This window comes from Sceloporus undulatus, chromosome 1 (genome assembly GCF_019175285.1).
Source record: "Sceloporus undulatus isolate JIND9_A2432 ecotype Alabama chromosome 1, SceUnd_v1.1, whole genome shotgun sequence".
In the NCBI taxonomy this organism is placed as follows: domain Eukaryota; kingdom Metazoa; phylum Chordata; class Lepidosauria; order Squamata; family Phrynosomatidae; genus Sceloporus; species Sceloporus undulatus.
The window spans coordinates 68,235,259-68,260,593 of record NC_056522.1 but is presented as its reverse complement, the minus strand read 5'-3'; the positions used below and the strand labels follow the sequence as shown (position 1 = coordinate 68,260,593).

The 25,335-nt window shown below is 38.6% G+C and overlaps 2 protein-coding genes across 4 annotated transcripts in view; one reads left to right on the top strand and one right to left on the bottom strand.

Moving 5' to 3' along the window:
• TBCE (tubulin folding cofactor E) overlaps nucleotides 1-17,246 on the top strand; it is a 31,346-nt gene extending 14,100 nt beyond the window's left edge. Inside the window, exons 6-17 of the mRNA XM_042458555.1 lie at nucleotides 434-533; nucleotides 2,302-2,404; nucleotides 4,625-4,701; nucleotides 8,537-8,632; nucleotides 9,402-9,466; nucleotides 9,570-9,634; nucleotides 10,346-10,498; nucleotides 11,187-11,340; nucleotides 12,744-12,812; nucleotides 14,820-14,879; nucleotides 16,625-16,716; nucleotides 16,982-17,246. Of these exons, the coding sequence (XP_042314489.1) occupies nucleotides 434-533; nucleotides 2,302-2,404; nucleotides 4,625-4,701; nucleotides 8,537-8,632; nucleotides 9,402-9,466; nucleotides 9,570-9,634; nucleotides 10,346-10,498; nucleotides 11,187-11,340; nucleotides 12,744-12,812; nucleotides 14,820-14,879; nucleotides 16,625-16,716; nucleotides 16,982-17,074 (1,127 nt within the window). The 3' untranslated portion in view covers nucleotides 17,075-17,246. The remainder of the gene's footprint in view (nucleotides 1-433; nucleotides 534-2,301; nucleotides 2,405-4,624; nucleotides 4,702-8,536; nucleotides 8,633-9,401; nucleotides 9,467-9,569; nucleotides 9,635-10,345; nucleotides 10,499-11,186; nucleotides 11,341-12,743; nucleotides 12,813-14,819; nucleotides 14,880-16,624; nucleotides 16,717-16,981) is intronic.
• B3GALNT2 (beta-1,3-N-acetylgalactosaminyltransferase 2) overlaps nucleotides 15,976-25,335 on the bottom strand; it is a 44,184-nt gene continuing 34,824 nt past the window's right edge. The window contains exons 9-13 of one of the 3 annotated variants that reach the window (XM_042458853.1): nucleotides 25,163-25,288; nucleotides 22,595-22,754; nucleotides 22,258-22,314; nucleotides 20,041-20,096; nucleotides 18,433-18,540 (exon numbers count right to left, since the gene is read on the bottom strand). In XM_042458853.1, the coding sequence (XP_042314787.1) occupies nucleotides 20,085-20,096; nucleotides 22,258-22,314; nucleotides 22,595-22,754; nucleotides 25,163-25,288 (355 nt within the window). In that variant the 3' untranslated portion in view covers nucleotides 18,433-18,540; nucleotides 20,041-20,084. Of the gene's footprint in view, nucleotides 18,541-20,040; nucleotides 20,097-22,257; nucleotides 22,315-22,594; nucleotides 22,755-25,162; nucleotides 25,289-25,335 lie in introns of all 3 variants that reach the window. The other 2 variants (XM_042458762.1, XM_042458675.1) reach the window with 2 other exon arrangements.

Sequence of the window (25,335 nt, the reverse complement as noted above, 5' to 3'; positions counted from 1 at the left end):
TACTGAGTGTGGCTGATTGGAGTTGCAGGCAAAGCATCTGAGGAGCTAAAGATTCCCTACTCTTAATCTATCTGGACTAATAGTTTGATTCAGTGTAAGGATGCATTTTACATTCTGTATTTCTGATGAAAAAATCTAATACATTTTTTTAATTATTAAAAAATAATACTGAAATCATCTTAAAGCAGAAGCATACCAAAAAGTCAAAGCAGGAATTTATTCAGGAATTAGAAAATGACTGCCAATAATCTGAACTAATTCTGTGTACTCATCTAGTTGACCAAGATAGGAAGAGTAATATATTTAATTTACTGTAGTACTTCTTAAGAAATGAAAAGCTATGTTAATCCTAATTGCAATAAGATACAAAGTCTAATGTTCAGAGCTGAAGATTTCAAAGTTGAATACCATTTATCTTAATGAACATGCACAGATATCAGAAGGTTAAATCTATCAAAAAACCTTTTGTCATTTTGGAAGGATGTGGTAGATATTGCTTGCCAGCTTGAACATCTAGAAATTCTTAACCTCAGGTATTTACAAATTACATAATGCATGGGTTGGATCGAGGACACTTTTGAATAATTCACTGAGTCGTAGCTATGTCAGTGAGTTGAGGATGGGGGGAGGGGGGTCAATTTACCTAATAAAAAATAACTTCTCCAGTCTAGTCTTTCCTTCAGTGGGATTGTTCACTGGAGCTCAGTCCCTTCTACTTTTCCCTTTATGGAAAGGACAATTTGGAACATTTCACATCTTTCCCTATTTCCTATAGTACTATCAAAACCCAAGGTGAAAATTTCTAAAAATTGTATTTGTGGGTGTTAATATTTGGAGGTAGCTATTAATAGGGACCAGTATCTTCCTTGTATGAGATGGTGGGATTATATTATGAAGAACCATGGTTAGGAAGGTTGGATTCCCCCCCACCACCACCTTCACGGGACAAATAACATTGCTGTGTGGTCATGCCTTGATCTCATTGCATCCCTGGCTGAAGTGCCTGGTGGAACGTCACCCTGTTACTTAGCAGAGACCTAGTACACCTTTCTTTCTCCCCAAGACAAAGGTGCAAAGTGCTCTCACTTGCTGATACTTACAGTAGTCACCTGATGTCTGACTTTGGGATTTGGCCAGCTTCTGAAAGTGCCTGTAAAGAGTACAAGTGGTTTAATGTGCCACTCATCATCCAGATAGAGATGGGAAAGAAATCCCTAGTATCCCTACTGATGAGAGATAATAGGGAGTCCTCTCCCTGCCAGCCTTCAGGGAACAGAGCTTGCCTGAGAGTGTGTGCAGGCCAGATATGGAACATCCAAGGGCAGAGGTTCCCCTTCCCTGTCGAAGTCCCTGCTGGACTTAACTTCTCAGGTACAGTAACACCTTAATTATTTGGTTCTTCGTATGGTGATTTATTATATTCGGATATAACAGGCAGATGAATATCTGGTGGGCCCTTGTGTTGTAGTGGGGAGCACCTTAATTAACTTGTTCAAAACTAATAATATTACAGTATAAAAATATCTTAAAATTAATTGTATTAATTGGATCCAAGCTGTTAGTAGCTTGAAACGATGTAAAGAACTTAATGTGGATTAATATTAAGAAAGCTGGGCTTTTTCTGAGCAAGAAATACTTTCTGGAATAGCTTGAGTTTATGAAGCTAACATCCTAAACTGAGATTATTTACATAAAACAGGAAATTTATGATTAAATCTTGCAGTGTTTCTTCTTTTAGTTAAGTAGTTAGCAGAGAACTCTTTAAGAACATTACTATTGGAGGGGTTGATTTACTTCTAAACAGGTGCAATGCATGCCACTCATGGTTGTTTTTGTGGTCCAAAACAAAACATGGTGGAAATGTTGATCAGAAAAATGGCACCTGGGAAAGGACCGGCCCTTGTCCTCTGTGTATATGTGCTGTTGTTCAACCTGTAGCTTTCATGCAGAGGTTTTTAACTAAAAATAGAAACACTGGAAAATAAATTTATGCATCTCCTGTAGTTTGGCCCCTAATTTATGATTTTACAAATTTGTTGTCATTTAGCTGTGGCTTAATATTTTTAACACTTGGCCATAAAAATACATTTGCAGAACATTTGAGAATGAGAAATGTCTTCTTTCAGTTCAAAATATCTCTAATATGACATTAATGTGAACACAAAATAATAATGTATAGAAATTTAATGGAAGGATGTAAAAGTGGAGAGAGGACTTAAACATAAGTTTTAACCAATAGATAATGCGTGCAATTTCTTCCATACACTGAAAATGAGAAACCATTCTTCTGTTTTTTTGTAGTGAAAACAAAATGAAATTTCCATCTACTTTGCTACCAGCCACAAGAGCTTTTTGTAATCTGAGAGTGTTGGCCCTTAATCGGACAGGAGTGACGTGGACTGAGGTAATGCACTGCCATTCTTTGAAATGACTTGTAGTTATGCCTATAGCAGTGGTTCTCAAACTGGGGGGAAGTGGAGTATGAGACTTGCAGTCCCAGATTCCTTCTCTCTTCTTAAACTTGTTTTTCCTCCTGGATGGGAAGAGAAAAGCAAAGAGGGTGCTTGGAGCCTCTGCCTGAATGAGGAGAAGAAGGAAAGCTATTTCCTTATAAAATTTTAAAATATGAATATACATGAATGTGTAAACAATATATGCACACCAAACAAAATATTTGTATTATTAATATACTAGTCTGAACGGGAAGAACTGATGTCAGCATATAGATGTGAAGGAGGTCACAAGAGTAAAAAATTTGCAAACCATTGGTGTATGGCTTTATAATCATATGTTTTTGCAGTTCTCACACAACATTCAAGTTTGTATATGCTTGGATGTGTTTAGACAGAATATATTTTGCATAAGTTAACAAATCCTGCTGCTCTTAGTAAAATAGCAAAAAATTTGAGAGATTTTCCATCCCTTTTGTCTATACACAAAGAAAATTCTATCTTCCCATGGGATCCCATGCAAAACAAAACAAAACAAAAGCTATTACAGTGGTACCCCGGGTTACGAATTTAATTCGTTCCGCCGCCGCGTTCGTAACCCGAAAATCTTCGTAAGCCGAAAAAGCCATAGGCGCTAATAGCGAAAGCCGCGATTTCGTGCGAAAAAGCGCCGAAAAGCACCAAAAATTTTTTCGTAACCCGAAATAACCTTCGTAACCCGGAACAGTTTTTTTCAATGGATTTTTTTCGTAACCCGGAAATTTCGTAAGGCGGCGCATTCGTATCCCGGGGTACCACTGTATTCTGTAGGATCCCACCTGTGAAAACTCGAGGCAGGGATTGCTCAGAACAAAAACTGATCAGTGTGTCTCAGAAATATAAACAATATAGAACAAGTACAATCAGACTCCATACTAGTAAGATCTACTTTATATTTTGGGTGGAACCTCTAAGATCCATGACTTGGAGCCTGGAGCAAGATGCATATAATTAAAAGAATTGTGAGCACAGGAATTTATATTGAGTATCAAAATTGGATGAAGTTCTAAGTCCTTCCACAAAGAGAAGCCCTCTCTGGTTATCCCAAACTTTCTTAATTTCAGGAGTATAACTTGGGACAGAACAGCTTTTATCATAGTCTTCTCACAAGTCTACTGGGCAGGCTGAGGGAGAGATGAGATGTCCCTATTGCTTTCTGTGGTTATTTTTTAAACTTTACTTATTTTTGTACTTTACTTATATTTTTTAATTGAAAGCTGTATTTTTTTTATTATTATTTTATTTATGATTGATTGATTCTATGGATACAGAGCCTGTGGATAGGGAGGGCCCACTGTCAAACATTTTCTTTGCAGCTTGTTTGATGGCATTCTTTAATTTATTTCTCATTTTATATCCCACCTGTCTCTCAATATGGGACACTAGCAGAGTACAGTGCAAGTTAAAATATAGGTAAAACAAATATTGAACTATTAAGCAAACTGACCAATTAAAACGTTGTTGTTGTTTAAATTATTTTTTAAAGTATTGATTTTTTAAAAATTAAATTATTAATTTAAAAACACATTCAAATCATAGTAAAAATGTAGCACACCATATTAAAAAAAATCCTACGCTCCAATCAGTTATAAGCTGAAGGCCTGTTTAAGTAAAAAAGAGCAGAGAAGGGGCAACCCAGCCTCCATTTAGAGGGAGTTCCATAGCCTTAGAGAAACTGTTAAGAATGCTCTCTCTTCTTTGTTCAGAAATGGTAGTAGGATGTAGAAAAATCCCTCTCCTGAAGATTGTAAGACACAAGCAAGCTTGATTGGGTGCATGTGGCCTTTCATATAGCGTGTACCTAACTTGTATGGATCCTAAGTAGAACCAACACAAGACATTCAGAATGCAGGAGAGATGTCTCAGTTCTTTGATTAAGAGAGAGGTGAAGTCTCCCTCCTTGGAGGTCTTTAAATAGAGGCTGGATGGGCACCTGTCAGGTATGCTTTGATTGAGAGTTCCTGCATGGCAGTGAGTTGGATTGGATGGCTCTTGTGGTCTCTTCCAACTCTATGATTCTGTGAAGAACTGGACTCGCTCTGATTATTCATGAATTTCTTGTTGCTTTGTTTGAATGTGTGCTTTTTAATGCACATGCAGTGCAATTTTTGTACTAATTTATGTTTTCCCATTAGGTTCTTTTATGTGCTACTGGGTGGCCTGCTCTTGAAGAACTCTACCTAGCTTCCAATGATATTTCACTTTTAGAAAGGTATGAGGATAATTGTAAATACTACAGCAAATGTTCTGCAACTGTCGTTCTGCTTATTAAGAAACTGAGTGTAATGCACCATATTTTTATCAGTCCTGCTGATAATTATGAAAAATACTTATTTGTGCATGTGAATATTAAATGTGCATTAAACTGATATCCCAATTTTCCACTACAATAATACACAAGGTGGATAACAATAAAATGCAGATAAAATAACAGTATAATTAAAACCTCTGATTTTTGGGCATATTTTCAACTAATGTACATAGATGCCCCTAAAATGGAACAAAGATCCTTACAGGAGAAGAAACAAGCTAGAGTTAGTGTAAACCCAATTCATTTAGACAAGGGAGTCCCTTTGGTAGAACCAGAGAGGGTGCAGGTGATGGCAGATATGAGCTTGACAGGCTGGGGAGCTCACTATGGGGGGTCAGTCAGCCCAAGGAATTTGGAACTGAGTGGACAAGAAACACAATATCATTTATTTGGAGCTCACAACTGTCAGGTTACCTTTAAATTATACAGATTATGTCAAGAATCTGCATGGACAGCATGACTAAAAGCATATATTTGTAATCCGGGAGAATTGCATCCTGCCTCTGGTGGCAGAATCCATAACTGTTCAGATGGGCAGAGAAATGTGAAATCCCTGTTGGTGGTCTATCAAAATGGGACTTTGGATATAAAGGCAGATTATCTGAGCAGAAACTTGATTCATCCGGGAGAGTGGAGCTTGCATCCAGAAGTGTTCTGCTGAGAGAGATTTTCAAATACCATATATACTTGACTATAAGTCAAGGGTAAGTTTGGGGGGCAAAATTATGGATTTTGATATGACACGTGGATAAGTCGAGGGTAAGATTTAGGGGCATATAGCAAAGGAGCTAAAGGATGAAGCAAAGCAAAACAATGTCAAAGAATTTACAAAATTCCAGCAAACATAACTCTTTTTGCTCAGTCTTAAGGCTGGATGGATGAGAGAGTAGAGGGAGTCAGTGCTTCCAGGACAGATTATACTCTTGCTTTTCACCAGGGGATGGTTTCTTCTTTTAAATAAGAGATAAGATACAGTACTTACATAGACCCACGGATAAGTTTACTCAGGTTTTTTTAGTCAATTTTTGACCTAAATTTCTAGACTTATACATGAGTATATACAGTAGACTTATTTGCCATGGGTGAGAATACAAAATTAAGATTTTATTCTTTAAATGGAAGTGGAGGTGCAGAGGCAACTGATGTTCTGATGGTATCATGGCTGAGAGATCTGCATTATGCTTTTCCTCCAATAAAGATAATTCAGAGAATCCTTCAAAAAATCCAAATGGAAAAGGCACAGTGCTGCTGATAGCACCATGGTGGCTAAGGAGACCATGGTTTCCATTGCTTTTTAAGATGTTAGTAATGTCTACCTTATCACAAAGATCTTCTCAGCCAGTGCCCCATGTTACATCTCAATCCAGGATGGCTACATCTGCCTGCTTGGACTTTGAGCAGAGATATTTAAGGGCCCAGATATATTCCATTCTGGTGGTTGGAATTGGCTTCATGGCAGAATTCAACACAGAAAGTGTATAACATGACTTAGAAAGTATTGCAGGATTGGTGCAGGATTAATTCATTGCAGATTGAGCTGGTGCAGGTTAATCGCATATTGCAGTTTCTGAAGGGTAGATTGCATAATGGTCTAAAGCCAAATATGTTGATAATAGAGATTTCAACCTGTCTACAGTATTAAAATTTGAGGAGAAGTCACTTTCTGTTGACCCATATATAAAAATATTTTTGAGGGGACTTAAAAACTATCCTTCAATTCAAAATTTCTTGACATGAGATTTGATTCTCATACTGAATGTTTTAACCAAGTCCCTATTTGAACCATTAAAAAAGATGTATTAAGGTTATTGTCTTTCAAAGTTACAGTTTTGGTATCAATTACATCATCAGCTAAGCGAGTTTCGGAGCTGGCAGCATTATTAGTAAATCCCAACTTGCGCAAGTTTGAGGATGACAGATTAGTGTTATTTCTGGGTCCATTATTTCTATCATAGTATCTATTTATGAGAGGTTGTACAGAAGCTATTTATTTGCCAAACGTGGGTCCACAACTGAAACATCAGTTGGAATGCTGGTGGCATAACTTGGATGTTCGCAGAGCACTAAGGATATAGTTAAAGGGGACTTTATGATTCAGGCATATGTAATCCATGTTTGTATCTTTTAATCCCAGAATTTTGGGACAAAAGGCATCAAAAGTGGTAATAGTGAGATGGAGTAAGGCATGCATTTTTCTGTGCTCTGATTATGCACAACAGACAAGGCCTGCAAATGTCTGACCATGTCTAAGTACATCAGTGTCAACAACCACAGTTTATGTAGTATCAGCAGCATTAGAAGATACATGCAGTGCAACTGGTTGGTCGGGACAAACAATATTTATAAATTAGGCAAGTATAAATCAACATGAGCAGCATAATATTGTGCAGTGCTGCAATCATTGGTGCACTGAGTCGGTGTTGGCCACTCAAATGCAGGGGTTTGGTTGAGTCTCGTCTCTATTGGATTTCTCCTCCGTGCCACCTCGAGAATGAGTGGTTAATATTCACCATGAATTACCATTCTGGAATGACAGGAGGAGCAATCCAAGCTGGCCAAGAAAAAGAAATCAGAACATGTCCTAGAATCCTTTTTTCTTTTCTTTTTGAAATTGCTCATAAGAGTGTGTGCATGTGGCTGCGCCAGCTTTAGGAACAGCCCTCGTTGTCAAAAATGGCGGCATGTGGCCACACTGCCATTAGGGACAATGGGACTTCACATAAGCCCCCATCATGGAATGGATCCCCGCAGATACCGAGGTCCCACTGTGTAAATGAAAAAGAATTTTGACTTCTGCATTGGTGGTTGGCAGGTAGGCTAAACCCATCTCTGGTGGATTGCTCCTCCTGGCATTCCAGAATGACAATTCACAGTGGGTACCAACCACTCATTTCCAACTTATGGGAACCCTAAGGCAAAGCTGTCACAGGGATTCCTGGAGCTGAGAGTGACTCGCCCAAGGTCACCCAGTGGCTTCCCATGGGTGGGGAATCAAATTCTGATCTCCAGAATTGTAGTCCAGCACTGAAACCACTATAGTATGCTAACTAAACATGATGAAATAGTGAGATCCTTTACAACAGATAAACAGATATTGGGGAAAACTAATGTTTACAATCAGCTTTGTGTATATTACTGGTGATAACAGATTCACCAATCAAAACCTGTATAAACGATATTGGAGAATCACTGCCAGTAGAGTAGAGGGTACTGAGCTAGATGAACCAGTTGTATGATTTGGGAATATGGGGAGCTACTTAAATTATTTCCTTGTGTTTTAGGAGGTACTCATTTCTTTCTCTAAAGCCTTGTTTGCACTGTAGAAATAAAGCAGTTTGACACCACTTTAACTGCCATGGCTCAATGCTGTGGAATTCTGGGATTTGTAGTCTACTGAGATATTTAGTCTTCTCTGTTAGAGAGCTCTGGTGCCCCACCAAACTACAAATCCCAGAATTCCGTAGCATTGAGCCATGGCAGTTAATGTGGTATCAAACTATTGTTTTTGCAGTACAGATGCAGTCTGAGAGCTGCTAAAGCTGGACAACCTTATGGTTCTTCTTTAAACTCAAATGGATTATTGGAGACAGTACTGTACATATTATGATCTGTGGTAATTTGCAAACAGTTTAAGGTGCTGAAAAAATGAGATTTCCTTCCTTATATATTTATTGTAAATATTTTGTAACATTTACAGTTTTTAAAGTATTCTTAAATGTGATATTTTCTCACACAGGCCCATTGATGTCTTACTTAACCTGAAATGGTTAGACCTTTCAGACAACCAATTAACTCATGAAAACCAGCTTCATCTAATTGCAGATCTCCCCAGGTAGATGTTATACACAATTACTCTTAATTTTTAGTTATAGTTAATTGATTATGTAGAAACATCTTGTGTTAGAGCAGAATGACTAAGAGGTGGGCAGCATGCAAATCCTGCAGCCCCCCCCCCACCTCAGTCTCTTAATCATAGAAGCAGCATAAGAGTTTCAACTGTCTGCAAACCTGTACAGACCAGTGCTCCAAAGAACAGTTGTGGAATACTACTTTGTCAACCATGTGTCCTTCCATTTTTCAAAGATGTAATTTCAACATTTGCTATCCTGGATCTGTTTACCTAGCGTAAATTCTATTGATTTGGTAGGTTTTCCCCCCCTAAAATTTAAATTAGAGAGGTAGGACTGCACTACTACTCTTTTTATCTTCATTTTGTACAATTGAAAGTAATTTGGAGTAATTCAATTAAGTTGTGCAGTGATCTTAAACTGTATTTGTGTATCCCAGGAAAAAATGCTCAATAAATATTGGCTAAAGCTTACACAATATATACCTCTTCTGCCATTCAATATGAGGGAAAATACTTAGTAGCACTTGCTGCTGAAGCAATTTTCACAAGTAATGCCTTCCCCTCCTTGGTTCTTTGTCATGAGAAAGGGACACATACATTTCATTATACACTTTATTGAAAAGCCTTAGTTACCAGCATAGGCATTCACCATATTCCAGTGCCTGTTCTGATTAATGATTCATCACCAGCTGTTACATATGAAATTTAAATTATTAGCTTATGCTTAAAGAGTTGTATTCTTAAATTTCAGGTTAGAAACACTGATACTTTCAAACAATGGAATTTCTTCTATACACTTTCCTGATGTTGAATTTGGTATGTAAATAGAGTGCTGTTAGTCTCCCCCCCCCCCCCCCCCCAATTTTAATTCTTCTCTGTTATCTCACTAATTCCCTTTACTTTTTCTTTTCTTTGGCAGGTTGCAAGACTAACATGTTTCCTTCCTTAACACATCTTAGAGTAAAAGGCAACAGAATCACAGAAGTAAGTAACACATAGTGCCATGTGTTGGGTTGGAAACAGAACTCTCCTCTAGAATATTGACACTCATAATTTGAATGTACTGGAATAGTTATCTTTTTAAAATATAAAAAAACCTACAAACAATTGATAATGCTCATGAAAATTGATATCAATGAAAACTAATTAAGTCAGATTATTTGCTGATACATTTTTGTACAAGGACATGATCAGCATTGTCTCTTCTGCTTCAATTGATACTGGAATTAATTAGGGTATACATTTAGAGTGAATGTGGTATGGCCAGATAGTGAATTCTATCTTCAGACTCATGACCTCTAGTTTTATTGAACATGTTTAGCATGCTTTCCTTTCATTTTTTAAAATTAATAATAGATTAATTCCATACCTTTAATTTTGTGAAATGACTTAAGTACAAGCAGTATATTGAAATTTTGCATTGGATGTTATATCCAGGTAAACAAAAATAGACCCATCTTTGCTGTTTTCTTTCTTTCAAAAATGTTTTGTTGTAAGACAAGTTAACCAAACTGTAATCATCAAAAGAATGAACTGAGACTTTTAGAGAAAGCACTGGAAATAAATTCACCCTTACTCCAAAGGGTAGTGTTAAGAACAACATACTGATCTGTAGCAATATATGCAGTAGAGAAAAATGCTTAAGTCAGATTTTGGCCATTCATTGTTGACATTTTTTCCATTTTGCTGTTTCAGTGGTCAGTTATCAATGAACTTGATAAACTACAAAGGCTTCAGTCGTTGGATTGTCGGAATAATCCTTTGATGGACACAGACAAAAATGTGGAGACTGTGAAACAGCTGCTGATTGCCAAAATAGGACAGTTAAAATTTCTGAACAAGTCTCAGGTATTTTATTTATTTTCAAGTTAGCTTTCCTAAATACCCCAAAATGGGGACACAAAAAACAAACATAAACTGTTGTGAACTACTGTAGTATCATTTAAAGAGCATCCTGTTCTTGAAGATATGTGTCACTTTTTCCAGCTACAAAACAGTTTGAAGCAAAGTAGTATTATTAGGCAAGTATAGCAAACTATACTGCATGTTTTGCTTGCAGAAATGTCTACAATTTTGCTTCTGTAGTCTCAGTGCTTATTTATATTCTGTCTTATTTTTACTCTGAGAACCAATGCAGTGTATAGCTAAGACCATTTCTGCTATGGAAGTTAAAGTAATTACACAAGCAATTCTGTTAAAAACGGTAATCTAAATCAGTTTTTAAAAGACATTTCAAACATAATGAAGACCCCTCCACCAAAACAAAATGAAACACCAAGACTAAAACAGACAATTAGAAACAAAACATTAAAAAATTGTTAGAAAAAAGTGCGGGGGGTGTTAGGTCATACTCGTTTGCTAATTTGAAATACAGTGGAAATAGTGGGTTGAACTATTCCCAGTTGCTTAGATGAAAACCTCAGCAGTTATTATCTAAATTAGAATCAGAAATGCTTCAAATCAAATACATTTTAAAAATCAAAATTGCTTTAATCATGGTGATGCTCTGTAGTAACGTGTGCTTGTTTTACCATAGATCTTTCCCGAGGAAAGGAGAGGAGCAGAACTTGATTATAGAAAAAAATATGGCATTGATTGGTTAAAGGCTGGTGGTAATCAGGATCCAAACAAAAACAACCCAAGTGAAGAATTTCTTGCTGCCCACCCCCGATTCCAAGTTCTCTGTGAGAGTAAGTACAGTCCCAGTATGAAGGAAAACCAATTTCCAGTCTAGGATTCTGTGTCAAGTTTGCAGTTGCTTTGTTGACTTTACTGCAGTCCTTCCCCCATCCCACCACAAGTTCCCAAGCAGTATCACGAAAGATGTTGTTCTTCCATCTTTTTGTTTCTTAGGTGGGTTTGTGTATGCTATGAAGTGATGCATTAGCTAAGGAGCCAGGTGACCTGCCCACTATCTTTTCAAGCAGCCTTTGTATCCTCAGTGGCAAAGTTAGAATGTTGGTCCTTATTTCATTTTGCAGTATGCCATACCAGTTGCTGATGATAGTTCTGCTTGCTCCCACTCATCTGCCACTCTTTGGGATTTGTATGAAAGGAGGCTGAAGTGTGAGGCCCCCCGAGACCTTCCGCAAAATTCAGTAGCACTGCCTATTTGTATGTTCCCATTCTTGTATGTGAAATGGGACAGGTCTAGAAATAACATTTCCTCTTGCTGCAGGCAAGGCCAGTGCTAGCAAATAAAGAAACTGGGAAGCATCAGTGTACCCTTGCCTTATGTGGGGGATCCGTTCCAGACCCACCCACCCTCGCATAAGGCAAATAGTGCGTATGCTCGAGCCCCATTGGCTATTAATGGGGCTTGTGCATGACATCTGATGTGGCATGCACACCATTGTCTCTTCCGTCATGCGTAAGCTGAAAGCCATGTAAAAGGCGCCCGCTTATGACATGTGCGCACTGTACTTTGCTTCCCAGATTGTGCCTGGCAATATGTCCAACACACAACATTTCTGTAGAAAACACACAGGAGAATATGTTGAGGAACCTTTCAGATTTCAAAACTCAAGTTACATGGTTCAGAAAAATGGATGGGTTAAGTGTGTTCCCCTTGTGCAGCCCTAGAATGCAATTTACAAATTAAGAAAATTCTCTCCCCCTCCTCCTCCCAACAAACCAATGGCACTTAAGAGAACTTACATTTGGTTGGCATGGAAGCAGTGTTAGCCCTAGGGTAAATCTCATAACCCAAAGTTCACAGAAAATGTAGACATGATTTTGTCAAATTCCTGCATCGGAGCAGAAACTGTCTCTTCTTGTAAAGGGCATTGTAAATATGTAGTTGTCTTGCATGGTTACCTATAAAAGACTCTCTCTGGAATTGCTGTGTCCAACAAAGAGCAAAGTGATGTAATAGCCTAGTAACGTACAAGGAAATCATTGGGAAATGATGGATTTCAGGGTTGTGCCGTCCCTGAAACCTACTGTTAATGAAAACCATAATATTTCCAATCTGCTTTCCCTACCTCCCAATGAAATGGATTGGAAGAGAATATAATATCACCAAAAATCCGTGGAACTTCTCTTTGGATCAATAAATGCTACATTTATTTTTCTTTTTGTTTTTCTGTAACAGAATATGGTGCCCCTGAAGATGGAGAGCTGAAAAGAGAACAACCTTTCTCTCTAAAAAATCAGCTGCTAAGTAAGATGTAAAACTATATTAATGATTACAGTTGAATTATTTGTGTTTGTATCCACAGAAAATAAAGTTTTCCAGGATAACTGAGCTATGATTTTGTGTACACCCTTAGCACACTGATGCTGGTGACTTTTCTCCATAACTTCTGAAAACTTAAAATCAGCAAGGATGTCAGGCAGGGTGTTGATGAACTTACGTCTCACTTAATTTAAGGGTGTTTACAGATTATGCTCAACAAAGTCTGTGTACACCCATTGCCCAGGTACTCTTTCACTTGGGACATATGACAGTATCATAACATTTATACTGGTTTTGCTGTATTCAGGTTCCTTGATGAATAGACAGTAAAAATGAGTGAAAGTCAAAGGCTTTCATGGCCAGCATCCATAGTTTTTTTGTGGGTTTTTTGGGCTATGTGGCCATGTTCTAGGAGAGTTTCTTCGTGGCGTTTCGCCAGTATCTGTGGCTGGTATCTTCAGAGAAAGATTTCTCTGAAGATGCCAGCCACAGATGCTGGTGAAACGTCAGGAAGAAACTCTCCTAGAACATGGCCACATAGCCCGAAAAACCCACAAAAAACTATAGTAAAAATAAGGACACTCTGACTCTTGTGTTAAATGGATGACATTTTAAATGTGAACAACCAGTCACAAAATACTGCTGCTGTTCTGCACAAAAATAAGTCCTAGGCCTGAATCCTATTGGCAGTCTCAACTATAGTAGGTCCACTGAATGAATGGATTTTGCATAAGTGTTGATGTACTAAGCAGTGGATTCTGTGGACCTATTTTAGCTGGGACTACCAATAGGATTCAGGTCCTAATGCAGGATTGTGCTTTCTGAGAAAGTTGCTAGTTCCAGCAGGTTTTATCCACCTGAAAAAAGAGCACAATTTTAAACTTTGAAAATGAAGTAAAAAGGAGAGTCAAAATATTTGCTGACAAAGTATAAAGCAAGGAAACCACAGAAATGGATCTTATATCTTTATCATTTGTTTTGAAACAAACAAACAAAAACCCTAGGAAATGGAGCCAAATAAATGAGTCTCTTTTCAGGACTGCTTGGTTCTGTACAGCTCTGGGTTGTAGTATAGGTATAAGCCACAACCTATTATGCTCTAGCCTTACAGCTGTCACTGAATGGTGCACGTGAGGCTACTAACTGCAGTTTTCCCCTTCTCTTCTGTAGTTGATACTCAAATAGGATGATAGTACCTGGATACTATGTCCCCATACAGACAGGCCAAAATAAAGCTGCTTCAGGTCACTTTGGAGGTATGCTGTTTCAATGATACATGCGTACTAGGAGTCCAGAAGGTGCACCAAACCTGCGCTCTAGTCTGGATCGTGACTTTGGCGCAGCTTCTGGACTCTTAGGACACATGCATCATTTGAACAACTTACCTCCAAAGTGACCAAAAGCAGCTTTATTTTGGCCTGTCTGTATGGGGCCTATGAACATCTGAATCAAATTTGTACAGTTGTGAGCACACATTCAGTGCAACTTGTAACTTTTTTACTGTCTGTGATATTACAGCCATCATTAGGGTCTGGTCTGAACAATCCTTCTCAACATGCTTATGATTCCAAGAAAAAAGAAATATAGGAATACAAATGTTTCAGTATGGTAACCTGTAAGAGGAACGAATTCCTTCATATATTTAATAGAACAGTCAACATTGTGGATTTGGCTGTTTTCATTACACTAGCAATAATGTAAGTTGCACTTGTGCTATGATAGCATGATTCAAGCCCATTGTCACATTGATCATAGTTCTTCTGTTGCCTGAAACTCCCAAAATATATTTTGCGCATGTAGTTGTACTGTCAACAGAAATGGTTGTCATAAAGAAATCTCTTTAAAACTTCCCACTCTCTACATTTGCTTTCAGTGTCAGTACACTAGTATTTGAGTCAAGTTTTTTCACTTTTCTCAAAATATATGTATATACAGAGAGTATTTGAATGTTAGTATTATAGCAAATTAATTGTGTTTTTTTAATTTCCTAAGTGTTGACCTTTAAGTGCCCCGACAAACCTGACCAGCAGCCAATAAAGAAGAAGCTACCAGGTAAGGTGTAGGAGTCCATATTACATTTCGTTGTTTCTGCATGTCAGAATTATGTGAATTCATGTCCACAAGTAAAGAACATCATTAAAGATGACAAAATAAAATAGAACAAAATAAATCAATTAACAAACAGTAGCATACACTGAACAGAGATAATTATGGATTTAAAACTACATGATCATATTTATTAAAAAGGCAATTTGGTCATGCATTTGTGCGTGTTCTCAGCATATTCTGTGCACTTCTCTTTATTGATGGCTGAACCCATGAACATGAATACTCACTTGAAGAGTTTGCACCAATCAGTCTCTGTTGTTTGCTTTAAACTCTGCTCTGGTTGAAGACCTATGTCTCATTTAGTTAATAAAATGTTTTACAGTGGTACCTCGGGATACGAAATACCCAGGTTACGAAATTTCCGGGATACGAAAAAATCCCATTGGAAATCATTGTTCCGGGTTACGAATGTTTTTTCGGGTTACGAAAAAAATTTTTGGTGCTTTTCGGCGCTTTTTTCGCACGAAACGCGGCTTTTCCCCATTAGCGCCTATGGCAATTCGGCTTACGAAGGCTTTTCGGGTTACGAAAGCGGCCGCGGAACGAATTAATTTCGTAACCCGAGGGAGCAGTGTATTTGAGATGAACCACTTAGTTTAGACACTCATGTATTATTGAATGTTCTTCTTAAGGTTGGAATGCTGGGAAAAAGGTTTTTGGATTTCTCCCCAACTTAATAAAGAAGGCCTCTGTTAATAGATTGAAGTAGGCAAGGCAGTACTAAATGAGTAACTGCAGTATTTCCATCAGAGAAATAAGTCTTTGGGTCTCCCATTTTAGGCATTCCTTTCTACTGATGTGGAAAAATATGCTAACCCAAGTCTCATTTCTAATGTCACCACTCACAACATATACTCATGTGACATCCAAAGGCAGATAAAACTGACCTGCAGTAATATCCTTTCGTATTGGGAGGGAGATACATGTACTCTTTGGATGTAAAACCCATCATTTTCCATGGGAGTTTTTTGGTCTCCCATTTTATTCATTGTTTACATTTAATACAACATATCTATGTAATCACACATTCTCAAGAATATGAATATTTTAAAAAGTATTTATTCTAAAATAAAAATCACATTTGTCACAAGTTGCAAAAAATGATACAGCTTTTTCAAAAAGTTAATAGAAAAATATTTTTCTAAGTATATTTTGTGACAATAGAGGAGTAACTCACTATTGCTGTGCCTTCAGATAAAGCTTTAAATGAAACAAGAGGGGAAAGTACCCAGATAATTGTATTGTTCAAATTTAGAATAGTTTTTTAAAACTAATGTTCTCTTTCAAATCTACAAAAATACACCTTCATATTCATATGTATTGGTTCCTAATACAAGTGCATAAAGCTAGTGGTAATCTGGAGCTATTTAGCATATGCAAGTTTGGGACCCTGTGATATGAAGTCCTAGAATGACACTCATTTTCTGCAGAGGGATGGGTTTAACTCCTAATGTGAAAATACAAAAGAGCAAATGCATTAAATTATGTCTTGAAGGTCACTTAGGTCAGTCAGTGTGTTATATATCCATAAAATGTAAATCTCCAATTTGGTTTATAGGTTGTTATTTAATATATTACTATCTTAATGACAAATTTCAATTATCAGTGTTTTTATGAACGTAAATGGTGATAAAAATGCATAAGATGCTAATTATTGGGAGTGGAACTATTTTCTTTTTCCTGTACAGATTCTATGACAATTCAGAAGGTCAAAGGATTGCTATATCGGCTACTTAAAATCCCGGGTTCAGAACTGAAACTATCCTATGAAAGTTCTAAAGTAAGATCAAGCTCATTAATGCAATGATTTGAATTCATACTTAATCCAGAGTAATAAAACATCACACTCTTAAAGTCAGTGCTGTACTCAAACACTATTGAATGCACTGATTTCTTTAAAGGAAAACAATTGCACCATAATTTGGGGGCACTGTTCAGTTTCCTTTGAGTAGTGGTGACTTGAACCTAATCTATATTTCCTTTCTAAACATGGTACAGAAGACTGAAATGTGTGAATCTAATGTCTGAATCTTTTCTGATCCTAGATGAAAGGCAAAGAATTTGAACTGGACAATGACCTAAAGTCTTTGCAGTTTTACTCTATTGAAAATGAAGATTGCATTCTGGTACGATGGTAACAGCTGCTTTTAATAATTCTTTTGGAGAGTAGTTGTATGCTGCTAGCAGGACCTCTACAATTAAGTTTAAAATATTATTTGGAAGAACTTTGATATCAAAAAGAGGGAGAGTTATTTGCTTGACAAACCACTAGATTCTGCACTTTGCATTATTAAATGTTCTCTTTAGAAACAGTGCCATGCCTCATTTTTTGAGAATGGAAAGCTTTAACCAAGTTAAATGAAAGTAAATTTAATCCATGGTTTGTGCTACACTGGTAACTTGAAGTCAGGGAAACTCCCAACAAACTGTTCTATTTCTCATTATACAGATAATCACAACACAACCTACATAATTAAAAGCTGAGGTATTCTCATTGCCACCCATCCCAGTGGCACCTTACTAGCAGGCATAAAATTGATTCAGTAAGATAAAAATGGTTATAGTGTTCTGCGTGCCTTCTACTCCACAGAGAAAGGACATGCCATCCTTCACCCTCCATCTGTTGCACTTAACATCTCTGTTTTCAGTCAGTTATATGCTCTTGCCAGAAATTATTGTTGTGTGCCTTCAAGTTGTTTCCAACTATGGTGACCCTAAGGCTTACCTGTCACTGGGTTTTCTTGGCAAGATTGTTCAGAGAGGGTTGCCATTGCTTTCTTCTGAGTCTGAGAGAGTGTGACTTGCATCATAGTCCTTGGTGGAAACTAGTGTAATATCCTATTCTCCTTACAGCATTTGGAACACTACTTAAATTAAACTCCTGCTTCTGATAATAATATAACTAGGTTTCACAAGACTAAGCAGCCACCACATATGGGAAATCTGCTTCAGTTAATGAATTTGCTCGCAAGGCCTAATTACAGTTAGTTTTACAGTAGCATACCTGCACCTGATCCTTAAATTTTGACCTCTTATACATTTTTGTGTACAAAAAATTGCTTTACATTCATATTTGGCTTTGTCAATCTACTGCAGAATATATTCAAAATGGAAAGTATGCCTTGACCAAAAAAAAAAAGGGGGGGGGGGGTTGATTGTGCAAACACTGCTGTAAGCGACCACTTCACAGAAGACAAATTACCCACATAAAGCTCTTCTGTGAAGAAAGTTGCAGTCTCATGTGTAGTTTGCCACCCATAATAAATGAATGTAAGAGATGGTTAGAAGTATAAACAATTACCAGGGAGGCGCTGATACATTTGTCGCAAGTGACAACCTGCAAGGGGGAAAGTACGGAATTTCTTTTGTAAAAAGCTGTTTTTGAGGCATACCCTTCTTTTCTACTGTGTAATTGAAAACTCCAGTTACCCATAATGTTCAGGTTTTGTGAGGGAGGATTGACAAGCCTTCATCTTTCTTCACATTTGCAGGGATCTCCACAACGTTCCTTTATTATCCAGAGTTCAGTAAGTTCTTCTGGTGAATACTGAGGAGATGATAGCATACCACTCTCGCATGTCTTCTCACACAACCAGAGATTGTCCTGTTGGAGAATTATTTGGGTCATTCTTAAGAGAGAAAACAATATGCTGCCAGCATTGATAAAAGACATAGTTTCAAAAGAAAGTTTCACAGCCCATTGTTTAAATGTTTTCTTACAATATTTGATTTTGACTAAAGTGGTGTAAAATACTGGTTTTAACGTAGGCAGGAATGAATAACTCAAAACTGGTTTTTCATCGTCCTTTACTCTAAATTAAAGAATAGAGTTAAACTAATAGAAAACTTATTGTATAGGTTATCTACTGAGATGAAATATATAGTGGCCCGTGACATGCACGGATGCATTTTACGTGGCTTCCAGCTTATGCGGAAACTGTGTGGGGAAGTAAACAATGGTGTGTGTGCCCGTGGCACATGTACCCCGCGCTGTCACATTCACACACCCCATTATCTCCTATGGGGCTCAAGCATAGGTGGATTTTCCCTTACGCGGGAGGATCCAGAACAGATCTCCGCATAAGGAGAGGGCCCACTGTACTAGAGCTTTTGTGAATGACTCCAGCTGAAAGAGTGTTTTACCTGCTGCCATCTGAAAACTAGCTAACATTTCTTAGTGCTAAGTACAGTTGCTACCCTTAAACCACTGCAACTAATGGATTTCCTATCCTGACCCAAGGAAACATGGGGAAAGCAAGGCTTGTACATACTCCTGTACCTTGACCTAGCCACAAGGCTTGCTCTCCTAGAGGATTCTGTTTGAAATGCAGCCTGGTGTACACCGCAGGCAACAAATTAGAAAAAGGTTTTGGTACAACAAAAAGAATCCCTGATCTTTAGTGGGTACTATCATTAAAAAAGCCCTGCTCCAAATCCTTACTCACATGAACTAGATTTGCTTGATAGCAATGAAATCTGTCCCTCCTCATCCATGGAACTCGCGTGAATGAGTTTAATAGTGCAAGTATGCCATCTACCACACTTGCATTTCTCTAGTTTCTACCTTTGGGAAAGAAATAAGGCCTTTAGCTTACTTTTTTTTTTTTTTAGTATAAATGTGCTTAAAAAACCATTTTTCCACCCAGAACATAAAAAAGCTGTTTTTGAGGGCAAACAGCTCTCCAGAATGAATATAAGACATTCATTACATGCATGCAGCATGGCTGCTATAAAAGTGGGAAGCCTGTAGAAAAGAGAGTTCTGTCTCTTACACTGTCAGAAGTGCCTTCTCTTCACAGCAGCACTTCATCAGACACATGTCATGAGTCAAGATTTTCCACATTTTTAGCATCAGCCTACTTAACACTGCATGAACAGGTTACATACCTGTAATTGTGGTACTTGGAGTGATCATCTGTGCCCTCACACAAATGGGTTTTGTGCCTGCGTAAAGACCTGATTAGAACTCTTCTAGAGCTGAACAGATTGGCAGGAGCTTCTCCCTCTCTTGTGTGCCGTGCATGTCCCAGTCTGCCAAGCTACTGTCCCCTCAGATTATTATTATTATTATTATTATTATTATTATTATTATTATTATTATTACCTCGGCTCTCTTCCTGTATTGGATCGAGGTGATCCAATTTAAGTTCATGGTGAAATCTACAGGGAGAGATAGGATGGGTTTGGGTGAGAAGACCAGCTGATGAACCACAGTTACAGCTAAGCAACCTCTTCTTCTTCAGGGTCTCTGTGCCTTACACAAATTGTGACTCTGAAGCCTACCACAGGACAGTGGGTCAGGTCACTGAAGAAAAGACAACACATCCAAAACAAGCATCTGCCTGGGCCCTACAGTCCAACCTGTAGTGTTGGATAAGTGTGAATGGCTGCACCCAAGTAGTAGCTTTACACAACTAAGGTAGAAGGACACCATAGAGCAGCTGATGATGCTCTGGTAGAGTTCCCTCAAACCATCCAGCACAGGCTGTTTTGCCTACTCATAAGCCTAACTCACTGAACAACCCACTTGGAGAGTTGTAAAAAGACATGATGTCCCTTTCTAGGACCACCGTAACAAACAAGGAGTCTATTAGACTGATGAAAGGTTGCCATTTGCTGAATACAGCACGCACTGTATGCGGCACACCATACGCAGCATTAAGCAAACGCTGAAGCCGTGCGGCAATCAAACAAATGGCACGTGCACAGCACTGCGCCGCAAGTATGTGCCCCATTGTTTGCAATGGGGTGTGAGCATATTCTGGGTTTCCCTTACATGGGGGGGGGGGTTTCCCGAATGGATCCCCTGCTTTAGGGAAGGGCCCACTGTATAACAGGCAAGCACCCTGTGCTTACCAAGGCAGTGGAGGGACTACTTGGTAGGATGGAATTGTGAAACAACTTTTGGAAGAAATGCAATATCCATATGTAAGACCACCTTACCCCAATGGAATACCAGATATAGTTTCTCATAGTGCATAGCTGTGAGTTCACTTGCTTGCTTTGCAGAGATGATAGCAACAAGGGATACAACTTTCAAGGTAAGTAGGTATTCATCAATAGTATCAAGTGGTTCAAAGGATTTGCATGTGAGCTGTGACAGAAGCAGGGATGATGACCATGGAAACGTAGGAGTCACAGGTGGATACAGATGTGCCAAGCTCTTGAGAAATCATTTATCCATTGGATTGGAAAAGACAGTGGCTGATGTCCAAGACAGTGTTGGTAAGCCACAACTACAACCAAGTAAACTTTGAGAGAGGAAAACAGTCCTTGCTCACATGAATGTAGTTCTAACTTGAATGACTCTACCTTTCAATTTCCTTTCGAAGCCTCAATAAGCTTTTATTACTGCTAGGCATTCCAAGGCATTGATGTGAAATGTGGAATCTTAGATTGACCAATGCCCTGAACTGTGACATTGCCTCAATGAGTGCCCCAGATAGTCATGGAGGTGTCTGTGTTCACTATGCTTACTGGATCTGAGAGGTGAAAGAGCATGCCTGAGAAGGTTGGATGATCAGGTCCACCATACTAGACATGACAGGACATCAGCAGGAATGGACAACTTCAAACACTGGATTTCACAGAGTCAAAATGTTGTATTAAACTAATGCTGAAGTGGTCTGAACCAGAGATGTGCCAGGTAAGTAAACACTGTTGTGGCAGCCATTAGACCCAAATTTGCTGAACAATATTTGCGATACAGCAAGGCTGAGAGAGCATCACTGGGACTTTGCTTCTGAGTACCTCCACTGTGCTTTGAAGTTGAACATAAGCTTGCCCCATTTTGGATTCCAATGTCAATGGTTGATCACCCTCAACAGATCTAAGGCAGACTTCCTCAGGTGGATTTTGAGTCCAAGTTTTTGTAACAAATACAAACTCAGGTGAATATCCCTCTGGGAGGATGATATCATTAGCCTTTGGAACATCCCCACCCCTGGTCTAGGTGCTTCATTCCCTTGTAGTAGCATAGTTAGGCCAGTGTGGCATTGTGCTGTAGCAGCAGCAGCAATTGACAGCATGTTGACTTATATGGCCAAGTTGGAGACTGCCTTTGAAAGCAATCCCTTGGACAGCTTACAGTATGAAGGATCTTGAACAGTGAAAAAACATCTTCAAGAGATCTACTTATAAACTGCAGGTCCTCTGTGTCTAGAAAATTAAATCCCCAGAGAGCACTGATTCTCCCATTCTTTATACTGTAATCTTATACTGGTCTACATAAAGATCCCATTAGATTAAATGGAGTTTACACCCATGTAAATGTCAACAGGACTGCAGTATCAAGTTACTAGACAATCCTATGCAAACATACCTGATATCGTTTTGGCCCAATGGCTGCCATCCAAATACCCATACTCACATCTTCACCCTTAGTTTAAAATTTAAATCAAAACAAAAACAAGGAAAGCATTACTCTGTGTGTATATGTAATTCAAGTTGTTCTTTAAGTCAGGGTGAACAAAGCTCAGCCCTTCCAAATATTGTTGGAATGAAGCTCAACATTATTCATAATGCTGTAATGGCTAGACTCATAGAAATTGCATCTGACAAAATGGGGGCGGGAGGATGGATAGTTTACCCAGCCCTTCCTCAAATAGACATTCCCATTTCCCTCCAGCCCATTCTATCCCTTCCCATCAAATACTCACCTGATATATCTTTAGTCGATCTGAGTTGCTTGCAAGCCATTCTACAATGTCTTTGGAAATAACATAACCAGACCCACAAGCAAAGGCTGGATAGGCAGGGCTTGGATACTCCAGCTCTTGCCATTTCCCAGTCCGGTCAACTGCCCAATTTAGTCTGAAACTTAAAATCAAAATAATGAGATTCTTTTCAAAGGATATTAGCAAATAATTCTCTAACTCATCAGTACAACCAAGAACTCTTGCACATATCCTCTTCAGGACAGAACAACCCAGGAGCAGTACTGCAGGTTTCAAGAAGGTTACAGTCGGCCCTTCTTAAACACGGATTTTTTATACACGGATTCAAGCATACACGGTTTGAAAATGTTCTAAAAAAGTATAAATTTACCTTGATGTTCCATTTTTATTAGGGACACCATTTTGCTATGTCATTATACTTAATGGGACTTGAGCATACACGGATTTTGTTATACACGGGGGATCTTGGAACCAAACCCCAGCGTATAACAAGGATCCACAGTACTTATCCCTTTCTCCCTGTACAGTTTTCCCAATTAAAATTACCTATCCTAAAGCTAATCCATTTAATCCCCTCCCCAAATCCAGCAAGCAGAGGTGGAAGCAGCAAGGAGAGGTGTGAAAAGACTCCATCTCAGCCCCCCCCACCTTCTAGAAGGAGGAGAGGAGAAAACAGAAAGGACGGACAAGGTAAATCAAACAATGGCCAGAAGACAAAAGAGAGACTAAAATAAAGAAGGTCATGAGGGGGGGAAGGGAAAAGGAGGGTAGGGAAACAATTCAACAATAATGGGGGGAGGGAGAATGACATAGGAAAACAACTACTGGGCAGGAGCAGTAGTGGTAGGTGTCACTAAAGTGAAGAACAGCAGTGATATCATAGCTAACACTTGTCAGCACTGTGCACAGGGAGGGGTAGGTGGTCCTCCTTGTGTAACCCCCCCACCTAGAAGACCCTATGAGAAGACGTTGTTAGTGTCACACAGGCAGAACAAGAGCACTAACAGAGAGATAGAAACTAAAGGAAAACACATTTGCAAGAGCAAGCAACTAAGGGCAGCGAAAAATGACAAAGTAAGCAGTAAATTCTCACAAAGACAAACCCCTTCAGAAGCAGCACCACACATAAAATAGGGACATGGAATGTGAGAAGCATGAGCCAAGGGAAGCTAGACATAGTGAAAATGGAAATGCAATGCATGAACATGGCAGTACTGCGGATGAAGGAGTTAAAATGGACATGAATGGGCCACTTTGAATCAGACAACCACACAGTGTTCTACTCAGGGAATGAAAAGACAAGAAGGGCTGGCTTTCATACTAAGAAAAGATGTAGCAAAAGCAGTCAGTGGATAAAATGCAAAATCAGACCGAATCATCTCAATAAGGCTCCATGGGAAACCTATGAATATCACCTTAGTTCAAGTATATGCACCAACCACTGAGGCAGAACAAGAAGAAATTGATAGATTTTTACAAAGGAGTACAGGAAGAAATTGACAACACACCAACACAGGATGTCAAGCTGATCACTGGAGACTGAAACACAAAGGTTGGAAGTAAAGAAGAATCAAAAACAGCAGGCAGATTTGGACTAGGCAAAAGGAATGAAGCTGGTGAGTGTCTGACAGATTTTTGTGAAGCCAACAATCTATTCATTGCAAACAGATTTTTCATACAACCAGAGAAAAGGTTATACACATGGACATCACCAGATGACCAACACAAAAACCAAATAGATCACATAATTGGAAATAAAAGATGGCGAAGCTCCATACTGGTAGCCACGACTAGACCAGCTTCTGATTGTGGCACAGATCACAAACTACTCATTTCAAAAATAAAAGTAAAACTCAAGAAGAGAACAAAACCAGTCATCATACCAAAATACAATTTAAACATTTCCACAGAATTTAATATAAGGAACAGATTTGCAGTACTAAGAATAATAGATTGTGAACTGAAACAGCTTTGGTCTGATGCAGGGAACATAATAACGAATAGGGCAGATACTGGATGTTTGGAAAGTGAACATGTCAGTATTGAAATCATCCATTTTCCAACACAGGAAAAAAAAGTTGTCAAGACCCAAGAAAGCCCAGCCTAACATCCAACAGCCTAACAGACTACAGTAGGCCTTTCCCTGTGTAAGGGGAATTCTGTGTATTCGTGTATTCTTGTGCCCCATTGAAAACAATGGTGTATCTGCTCACAGGACTGCATGGCATGCGCCATGGGCACATGAATCCTATGTTCTATTGTTGCGCAGCTTCAGCGTAAGCTTGAAGCCACTTCTAGTGTGCCCACATACAGCATGGGTGCACTGTATAAGAGGAAACTGAGATACCCTCCATTCTCCAAAACACGCAGTTCCGTTAGTTATAAGTTCAAATTTTCTACCAACAGGAATGAGAGTAATACAAAAGAGTTGCAAATGCAGATTCACATAAACTACCCAAGCTTGTTGGGTGCCCATGAAATCCTGTGTAGCACTACATACACTGATGGTTCAAACAATGTCAACACTTACTGAAAAAAGAGGATACTCACTTTCCCCACCAAGTATTTGGTCTGCCCAGATTTTTAAGCTTTATTCTTTTGAACACTGCCTCCAGATCAATATAGCAGTCATCATCTGTCTTCAGCAACACATCAAAACTTACTGCTTCAACTGTCCTGTAGCCAAAAGTGAAAAAAATGACAACGTTATATGAAAGTCTCCT